The 11238-nt window shown below is 36.7% G+C and overlaps 1 protein-coding gene across 1 annotated transcript in view; it reads left to right on the forward strand.

Annotated features, from left to right (window-relative positions):
- LOC128982349 (protein Wnt-16-like) overlaps window positions 1-11238 on the forward strand; it is a 36024-nt gene extending 24786 nt beyond the window's left edge. The window contains exons 6-7 of the mRNA XM_054401312.1: window positions 1733-1981; window positions 8643-11238. Coding sequence (XP_054257287.1) covers window positions 1733-1981; window positions 8643-8744 — 351 coding nt within the window. The 3' untranslated portion in view covers window positions 8745-11238. The remainder of the gene's footprint in view (window positions 1-1732; window positions 1982-8642) is intronic.

The following is an 11238-nucleotide window of genomic DNA, read 5'->3' on the forward strand; positions in this document are numbered from 1 at the left end:
ACAACTGAAAAAATCGTTCAGTCCCAACAAACCAAAAAAAGGGGTGTCCCAACAACCATAAGTAAAGCTTATTTTTAAAATCTTGTAATGGTCTGTTTGCAATTAGCTTTTGAAAAACATTGAGACTTTTATAGATAATATTTTGTGGCTACTTGAGGTTTTATTTAAATGATGTTATTCTAAAGCAGCACATTTTTGTTTCTTGTGTTGTACCTGTGATTGCTAAATTTCAGATTGTTATGCATCCCAAGGTTGTACATCATCATATACCATACAAATAAAGAACAGTCTGAATCTCGCATTCTATGAATAGTTTTTTACAATGCTCATTCTGATTTGATCTATTCATTACTCTTAATAAAGCCTTTATTTGTAATTTCAAAATATTTTTAATCTTGCTGTCCAGAGTATTTTTATATCCACCCCAGAATATCAATACATATGTTATAATGGATTGAAAGTAAGCATAGTATGCGGTTTTTATATAATTGTTTGGAATTTGGTGTCTCAGGCGTCTCAAAAGAAAAATTATTCAGGATAATTTTGAAGACAGATAATCAATGTGGGATTTCCAGGATAACCGATGGTCAATATTTATTTTTATTTATTTGAAACAAATTGAAACACACATTTTTACATATCATTTTTCACCATGCTGCAAAAGCCTGACATGGCTTGTCTGCAGCTCATTAAACTAAGGGAAATCAAGTCCAAACTCTTATCACTTCCATCAGTCAGTGTGTGTGTCCTCCTTATCTCTCTAGCCTGTTATCACAAACATCTTGAAGTCCCAAAACTCTTTACAATAAAACAAAAACCTAATATGATTTAAAAAATTGAAATTCTTGACAAACACAATCATTTAAAAAGCTGAATAACATTTTTTTATTTTTATTTTATTTATTTTTTTTTTAATTTTATTATTTTTTTTTTTTATTTATGCAGTATAAATAAACTCTATTTAGTCGAAGAAAAAATAACTATAAACAATTTACAAATTGATAACATTTTTTTTTTTTTTTTTTTTTTTTTTAACAAAACTCTTTAGACCCAGATGAAATAACTCTAATGATAACTCTAATGAACTCTCTAATAACTCTAATGAAATAACTCTAATGAGTAGGCCTATACCCTAAAATTTTGCTGTGTGAACATAGTTCATGTTAGTTACGGAGAAGTCTTGTTTTAATGTAAATACAATATTTTGAATTTTGTCTTCATTTAGTAATAATCCATTTTAATGGAACCACCTTGATGCAGCCAACATTGTCTGATGAACTGTGTAATGTCTAGCTCAATCAGCTTACTATTGAGATGAATGAAGGTGGTATCATCCGCATATCAAATGTACTTTTTATTTAAATATGATGGCAAATCATTTATATAAATTATAAACAAAGGGACCGGAGGGACTGAACCCTGAGGTATACCCCATTTCAATGTTTTTTCTTGAGAGATTTTTCCATAGGTAAAAACTATTTGCTTACGGTTTTGTAAATAAATAGGATGAGAAAAAAACTTAGAGGTGAACCAGAAAAACCTAAGATAATTTAATTTGTTTAAAAGAATATCAAAGTCAACACAGTCAAAAGCCTTACTGAAAAAGGAACGATGTGGGTGTTCTCATAAAAGGGGTACTTCATCAGCCCATCTCCGACAATGTTCTTCATATGGTACATATTTAATACAACAATTCTATTATATTTTTTATTACACATTGTAGTACTTTCAGGTGTCACGAGGTGTAATAACCGGAGCTGTTAAAACCAAAGGAAAGAAGCGTTTACGGCGCAAAAGTAAACAGAGTAAGAGGCTACCAGTGGCAAAGGGAGATTTGGTACACATCCACAAGTCTCCAAACTACTGCGTACAAGACCCTGTGAAAGGGATCCCAGGCACACAAGGTCGAGAGTGCAACAAGACTTCTACAGGACCTGACTCCTGTGATCTCCTATGTTGTGGTCGAGGGTACAACACTCAGGTAAGACACCCTTCTTGGAGAATGATTTGAGATGTTTAAGAATTTTGGAAAGTTATGAGGTTTAAGTTATTATGTTTAGCAGTGGCAGATTTGGGAGGGGTGGGCTGAAGGGACTGCAGCCTAGGGCGGCAGATTTTTAAGGACCGCAAATTTTAGATTGTGTTTTAGTATGTTTTTTTTTGTTTGAAATTTCAAAAATATATTTAGCTAAAATAAAAAATGAACTTTATAACTAGAAGAGTCGAAGGTTGAAAATTAGACGTACTGTAATGATCAAACCTTTCCACATTCAACCTCCACTAACACACAGCAAAGTGGCGTGATGACTCATTTTCTCGCGAGTTACTGATCAAGGCAACACTTACTTGTACTGATGCAAGCAATATATTAGGTATGGTATCCACTGTTTTGTTGACATGTTTATGATGTCACTGCAGTGATCAGGTGTTTGAAGTGAAGTTTTGAGGTTAGGAAACGAAATAAACAGCCAGCTGTCTTGAAACCTTTTAGTACAGAATTGAGATAGGGAATAATTATACTGTATGTATTTTGAATATTAAAGACGTTTTTTTTTATTCCAGATCATGTGAGTTGTTATTATTTGAATAGACTAAAATTTGCATTACAAAATTAAATACCTCGAATCAAACTATACAGTAGCCTACTTTTTTTACTATTAACCATTTGATTCCATTCCCACTCCAATAAAATAAAATAGTACTGTGTTTAGGATTTATCTGTTGTAAAACAATGTTACAAAGTAGGCTATGATAATTTAATCAAAACTTCATTTTACTTAAAATGTTTAAAATGTCGTTATTAAACCTTGTTTACTTTCATATTTAAAATTATTATCGTGGCTTTGGTAATTAATTACTAATGAGTTAGTATGCAATTAAAAAATAATAAGAATAGTATAGTAATGAGAATAAGATACCGGTAAGTCAAAAGCTAGTGGGGAGATTCAGCTACTGTGTAGGCCTACTGGTAAAAGACAGGTGAGTTGAGGCAGACGGCACTTATTATAGTTATTTGACCACTGTGATTTGGCGTCGACCTGCCGCAAGAAAAGCGTACACGGTTGGAGGGGGGGGGGGGGGGGAATCTTCAAATCCGCCTCTGTTGGTTTGTTAACTGTTTTGACTTAATTCAGTTTTATTTCAATTGAAGGAGGTAACTAAACCAAATCAGTGATTTAGCATCATCTGAAAGACCAGTTATAAAATGAAGTCGTCCAATGTTTCCACAGACCTTCGGTTGTATTTGGGCTTACGATATTTTTGAAAACTAATAAAATTGAGCTTAACCACAGAGAAGTAAGATAGAAACACACTTATGGCACAACCGTGCACTTTCAGCTGTAGTATGTTGTGCCAGAAAAATACTTGTGATGAGCAAAGAGCCAGAAAGGTGAGCACTGTGTGGACATTCCTATCGCACAGGGTCTTTCTCCACCGTGAGCGTTGTAGTACATGAGGGCTAGGGAGTGGTGTAAGTCATTTACAGCTGTGGCTGTTAATTTTAAAATAATAAAAATGTAATAACTGTACTTGTAAATTAATAAGTTAAAAGAACCCGATACTAGGGACAACTTACTACATAGCATGTTAACTCCGACTGACGTTCCACTCCGCTTCGTGCCATCGTTCCTCGTCGGTGACGTCACTCAGCAGTGCAGCCAACCACACACACAAACTCAATATTCCTCTGGCAATGTAATATAGCCTTATATATTACACTCGCCCAAACTTAAAATAAAACTCTTCTCTATCGGCCTAACCTTTTTCTTCTAGGCTAAGCCAAATTAACAATTCTTTTTTTCTTTTCTTCTTTACAATTTTTTTTTTGTTTCTAAGCTTCACAAAATATTTCAATAACACTAAATAAACTTTCCTTCTTCAAATAAATAAACATAAAATCTTCTCTCTCTCTAACTCGGCCTTTTAACTTAAAGGTCGAGCCGCTTCGGCTTTTGCACAGTCCTTTGAGATCTCCGAAGTGGCGGCGGGCTGCACTGCTGGCTGGGCTGCACTTCGGGATGCTCGTCTGTAGTGTGCGTAGCTGGAGACTTAGGTAGGCCTACACTCCGTTGTTGTCTTGGTGATGTATTCCGAGTTTCCATGACACGAGGTGATCGCTCTGGCGGAGTTTGTATTCCCACAGCAGACTTGTTCTCAGGGGATTTGATCGGAGATTGCACTACTGGGCTATTGACTGTAACTTCCTCTTCCTCAGTCAACTTACTAGATCTCAAATGATCAGCGTGGCAGAAACGTATTTTACCTCCCAGGACGCTCACCACATAAGTAGACGGACTTTTCCGCTCCAAAATTCTCCCAGGAATCCAAGAAATGATCTCCTGCCGTACTGACTTCACAAGCACCTTTTCTCCCTCCACAAAGGATCTGAAACTTCCCCGATGGTTATCGGCTGCTTCCTTCTGCGCCTCCCTCTTCTTATCAATGGCTGACAATAAACAGGGTTTAAGCATTGTCAACTTAGTTCTCGGTTTCCATTGAAGGAACAATTCCGCAGGGGTAACACCAGTGACAGTACTGGGTGTGTTGCGAAATGCAAAGAGGAAATTATCCAATTTATGTTGTAAAGAAATGGTCTCAGAACCACTAGCCATAACCTGTCTTTTAAGGTTCTTCTTGACTTCCTGTACAAATCTTTCTGCAGCCCCATTCGAGGCAGGATGGTAAGGAGGTGAGAGCGTAAACTTAATACCGTTGTTGCTCAGAAATTCTCTGAATTCCCCACTAGCAAAATTGGGACCATTATCACTGACCAATTCTTCAGGTAGGCCAAAAGACGCAAACAGCGTACGCAGTTTTTCAATGGTTTTAAACGATGTAGTAGATTTCATGATAAACACTTCTAGCCATTTGCTAAAACTTTTAACAACTATGAGCATTTGTTGTCTTGTTAGTGGGTCTTCCGCATAATCCACGTGGATGCGCTGCCACCTACTTGAAGCTCTAGGCCACTGACATAATGGCACCTTAGCCACAGCATTCCTTGTACACTGACACACATGACATGAGAGAACAGTCTCTTCAATGGTTTTATCAATCCCCGGCCACCAAACAAAGCTTCGGGCTAACATTTTCATCCTATTTATTCCGGGATGCTGATCATGCAGCAATTGGATAACGGCACTCCTCAGTTTCTCTGGCACCTCTACTCGACTACCCCATAAAACACACTGGTTCTCCACGGACAACTCATCCCTTCTTCGAAAATAAGCAACCAGCTCAGAATCTTGACTATCACGCCACCCATGCCAAATGAAATCTCTGACCTTTGTCAAAACAGGATCAGTATCAGTAAGTCGAGCGATATCCTTAGCAGTAATAGGATTGAGATCACTCACCAATTTGAAACAGTCAAAGGCCTCTACCAGGGAAGAAACATGAGAGATGTAGTTGGAATCCAGCTCCAATTGGTCGTCATCAGGTAACGGTAATCTCGAAAGAGCGTCCGCATGTGGCAAGTCCAAGCCACGGCGGTACTTTACTTCAAAACTGTAGGCGGAGAGGATCAGGGCCCATCGTTGAAGACGCGCAGCGGCGACACAGGGAACTCCCCGCTTATTTCCAAAGATTGTCACTAAAGGAGCATGGTCAGTCTGTAACACGACATTTTTCCTACCGTAAATATATTTATGGAATTTTTTTACTCCAAAAACAAGAGCCAAATCTTCTCTATGCAACTGTGAATAATTTCTTTCACTAGCACTCAAGGATTTCGATGCGAAGGCAATAGGCCTCTCTACTCCATCAATAAGGTGCGAAAGCACGGCACCAACACCTCGTGGACTTGCGTCACAAGTCAAAACTAATGGTCTATTTACATCATAATGAACTAAGACATCTGAAGACAATACCCATGTCTTACTTTCTTGAAAAACAGAAGAACATTGGGATGACCATACCCACGGTGCATCCTTACGAAGTAGATCGTAAAAACAGCTAAGTTTGTCTGAAAGATGGCAAATAAACTTCCCATAATAATTTATAAGGCCTACATAGGCTCTTAACTCTTCCTTTGAAGTTGGCTCAGGTGCGTTCCGAATCGCCTCTAAGATACCCTCCTGCGGGCTGATCCCTTTGGACGACAAACAGTAGCCTAGGTACTGTACTGACGGCTGTAAGAATTTACATTTAGAATCATTTACCTTGACTCCATAACTTTGAAGACGTTGAAGAACACTCTCCAAGCGTGACAACGCTTCCTCTTGCGAAGATCCACCCACCAGTACGTCATCCAAATATGCCACTGACCCAGGTAGGCCACCAATAATTTTGTCCATGGCCGCTTGAAAGAGAGCCGGAGCCGAAGACAAACCATACGGCAGACGTCGCAAACGCACTAAGCCTTTGTGCGTAGTTAGAGTCAAGAGTGGTTGGGACTCCTCCGCCACAGGAAGTTGGAGATACGCTGCCTCCAAGTCCAAAACTGAAAACCAGCTACAACCTGCTAGAGTAGCAAAAATGTCCTCCGGTTGAGGCAAGGGATAGTGTTCCGACTGGATCACTTGATTAAGGGTTACTTTAAAGTCCCCGCAGAGTCGCACCCCACTTTTCTTCTGAATCACCACAATAGGAGTAGCCCACTGAGAGCTGGTAACGGGATAAGCAATACCTTCAGCAATCATCCTATCAATCTCATCTTCTACTGATTTACGCAACGCGTAAGGAACAGGGCGATATTTACAAAATTTTGGCACAGCATCCTCTTTTAACACAATACGTGCCTCAACATCCTTAATTTCACCAGGACCTCCTTTGAACACAGAGGCATACTTTTGTTTCAAACCAGAAACGACTTTAGGCTCATCGGCCTTACCTAGGGTTAGGTTAGGTTCACCACCCTTAGATTTAACACTGCCTGATAGGCTATTAAAATTACAAATAAAAATAGATTTCCAGTCAAAAGCGATATGTTGTAGCCAACTACGGCCTAGAAGCATAGGCTGGTTCGTACGATCAATCTTAACGACTATCATAGGTAAATGATAAGTCTGGTCCATGTAGGCTACTTTGACTAAAGCTTGTCCAATAACATTGACTTCATTGCCTGAATATGTAAGCAACTTGATATCTACAGTACTCAATTGTACATGAGGGAAATATTTGTTAAACAATTCTTGAGGGCACACAGTTAGTGCCGAGCCAGTATCAATTTCCATTAATACGGATACATTCTCTATCTCTAGGCTTACCTTAAAGGCAGAAACATTGTCACCAGAATTCATACTGTACAAAGACAAACTTTCAAACTTCACTTCATCTGGACCATGACTAGGCCTAGGCCTATTTTCCTCTTCCATCTGATGGATTTTAAATTTACCACTTTTTATGGAATTTTTCACTGGATTTTCTGATTTGAACCTGCAAACCTTACTGATATGACCCAACTTTTTACACCCATGGCACTTGTAATTACTATACGGGCAATTATTAGCCCTATGCTCTGGATTGCCACAACGAAAACACTTATTTATCTGGGACATATCTCCCTTCACATCACTTGAATTTGATTTAGATCCCGCACTGTGAAAATTTGAACCTCGGTTGGAAACACGTGGATTCTTCTTGACCTGAAACCTGGAAATTTCCTGAACACTTGTATTCGAGAATAGACCTGTTTGTTTCTCGGCCTGTTCAAGCCTGAGTGCAAGAGCCAACGTTTTCTTCAAATCCATTTCTTCGGAAAGTAATTTTTGACGAATTGCTTCATTTTTAATTCCCGAAACTAACTTGTCTCTCAGTGCGTCCGATAAGAATGTTCCAAAATCACACGTCGAAGCCAAATGCTTCACTGCCACTACGAACTCTGCAATACTTTCAGATTGTTTCTGGCATCGACTATAAAAAGTATAACGCTCAGCGACCACAAGGCGTTTAGGAGAATAATGATCTTCCAAGATTTTGCTCAAATTATCGTAAGATTCTTCATCAATCTTCTTAGGAGAAATAAGATCGGTGAGGACGGCTAATATTTTAGGGCCTATTACAGTAATCAAGATGGAGACCTGCTTCACGTCCTTGACCTCGTTGGCCTTGAAAAAGTGTTTGAAAAAGTGAACGTAACAAATACGAACTAATATCTTCTTCGTACGGATTAAACTCCGATATCCGACCGATACTAGACATTTCACGCACACGCGGATTTAATTTCGTCGCCAAATGTAATAACTGTACTTGTAAATTAATAAGTTAAAAGAACCCGATACTAGGGACAACTTACTACATAGCATGTTAACTCCGACTGACGTTCCACTCCGCTTCGTGCCATCGTTCCTCGTCGGTGACGTCACTCAGCAGTGCAGCCAACCACACACACAAACTCAATATTCCTCTGGCAATGTAATATAGCCTTATATATTACAACCCTAATAATGTCAACCAGTTTCAAGAACTTTTTAATTAAGTTACCTTTTTAGCGAATTTCCTATTTAGGGAATAAGCTATTTTGTTTTGTAGTTGCCTTGAGTTCTTGAAGTGTTACAGTATTTTCCTTACACTCATTTCGCCACGAGCTGTGGCATCTGAGGGGCCAAGGTCAGAAAGTATCCCAACAACCACCAGGATTTTAATTTAGATTGTAGTCATAAATGCCATTTACCCTATTAGAAATGAACTGTTTGTTTAAGGTGATGAAGCACGTGGAAAGATGCCATTGCAAGTTTGTCTGGTGCTGCTACGTCAAATGCAAGACTTGCGAGACCCAAATTGATCGTCACACATGCAAATAAATCTCACGAATTGCAGTACACAAATTAGTTAAGAAATAATTTAAGGTAGAGTAAGTTGTGTGCAATCACAAGTGATTTTACTGTCATCGACGTTTGCTTGATTCTGTTAAGATTGCTATGCGGTAACTTAGAGTTAGATCTTTGTGTCTCAGTGTCCCTATATTAGCCTCTCTTCCTTTAGCTCTCTCTTCTCTCTATTTATAATTAAATTATAAACTGTTTAGTCAATATTATATGTCTTATAATTTTTTATGATAAGATGCTAATCTATTTTACTTTGTAAAACTAATAACCCAACCTGAAAAAAATGCCAAATATAAAAAATTAGATAACTAGATTTCCAGCTAAGTGTAATGTATGCTATTGTAAGATTTATTGTATTATTTCCACTTAAATTAAATGAATATGATTTGTAGTTGATATATTCAATTAGTGATAAAAATGTTAAAACAAATATATAAATTCTTAGTTCTATTAATATCCAGTTTTACCGAAGAAAATTAATTACAAATTGAAAATCCAGTTAAGTTTGTCTCTTTGTCTTTTTGTTTGAATGGTAAATGTAAGATATCTAATCCACATAATGAAAGTGTGATGCAAGGTAAAAAGAAGCACCTAACTTCTAAACAAATTTTTACTTTGACAGTAACTTGTAGTGTATTTAGACTCAAGAGACTGTAGTAGCCTCTTAAGCTTTAACAATGAAAATCCTTGTATAACGTTAACAAATTTAGATTTCTTACAAAATAAGTCAAAATAGTCAAAGTGTAAAACCTTTTCAATCAGGGTGGGAGCAAATTTTCTGTTTCTTACCTTAGCTTTCCTTACTCTTGTTGTTTTATTACTTAATAAGAAGCAGGACTAACTGTGTTCACTTCCTCTCCCTAAGTTAGTATGATAGTGGGATTGCATTTATAATTAATGATCTAATCTTTTGATTCACATGAATTAAAGCCAAACTACATGATCATGGAGTAACTAAATTATGATATGGGATGAAGTGATATATCCTATAATTTTGTCATTGGGTGATACCATAGACAAATAGAATAAATATAGACTGTCAGCTGTGCTGCGGTTGGCATAAGTCCCGGCATCCACCGCTAGGTTTGCCGTGTAGTTATGGCGCACACCGCTGCAGCATCTGCTGGTCACATACGGCTCCTGCGCTCCTCGCCTGCAGCGGTGGCCACCGGAACCTTCCTTTGACAGTCTATATTTATTCTATTTGTCTATGGTGATACTCTTGCTGATCATGTCACTAATAAAACCCCAAAACAAAATTTAGATTAATAATTAATTACAGTACAGTAATAATACTAAAAACACAACTTACTAGACTACTACTTTTGAAACAATACCTTAGTTTATAACACAGAGTAACTTATGTAAGTGTTTACTTTGTAAGACCAACTAAGTATTATGGTTAATTTCAAATGCACCAAGTGGTATAACATCTTTAACATCTATAATTTTAAACAAACAACATTTTGAATAAATTTAGTGAATATTACTGTTGACAAAATAATTATGTTATGGGGTTTTACATACACTTGTCTAAAATTCTAATGTTAAACAATAACAGTTGAAAACAGGTTTCAGTATTTTACATTTTTCAGTAACCCCCATAGTTAATTATCCATTATTCAAAACCAAGGCTTTTTAGCATTGAAAAATTATCTTATGAAGTAGACAAAAACATATAGGCCTACAAAAACTTTTCTTGTTGTTTACTAGGCTAACATTTTATATTTTAAAATGTCTTTTGAAATTGGAACTTAGCTTAAAATGGGATCAGCTGGTCTCCAATACAAAAGGAAAGGAATAAGCATTTCTCAAACTTAGGAAAGCCAATTAAACAAAATCTACAAAGTGTAAAACGTGAAATGTTCAGAAGAAGTTGCAGGGAGATAACTACAATTGGTATAACATATTATATTTTCCAACTCTTCCTTTTGTCACAACCATAACGAAGTAAAAAGTCATCAATCATATTATTTATTTATTTTGCTTATATACTCCTGCTGAATTTTCAATGTGATTCAGTTTCTGTGTTATAATTGTTTTCACTATCCATTCATTTCTTGTGGAAATATTGCACACATTGTACTTGGTATTCCTCTATTATTACCAGTCAAGTTGCAACACTTAAACAATAATTATTGTTTAAACAAATAAATCCCACTATTTACACAATGTTAACAACCTTCGTTAGCAATGTACCTAATCAATGTAGAAATATAGTTTATCTCTTAATTTATAGTATTAATTTGTAATTAATTGTATTGTTGTAACCGCCATGTCAATATGTAAAATTGTACAAGTTCCTTCTACTACTAAGGACAATGCTCCTAGATTTAATGGTATTTTAAATATCACATAGTAAGATCAGTATTTAAAGTTCTAAAATAGATTTTAAAGTGTAATCGATTTGTGATTTATATAGTTTAAAATATGTTTTCTTCCTATACATTCTGTATAAATAATAAATTAA

This window comes from Macrosteles quadrilineatus, unplaced genomic scaffold (genome assembly GCF_028750875.1).
Source record: "Macrosteles quadrilineatus isolate MER2022 unplaced genomic scaffold, UCM_ALF_1.0 Scaffold_210__1_contigs__length_175684, whole genome shotgun sequence".
NCBI classification, from domain to species: Eukaryota; Metazoa; Arthropoda; class Insecta; order Hemiptera; family Cicadellidae; genus Macrosteles; species Macrosteles quadrilineatus.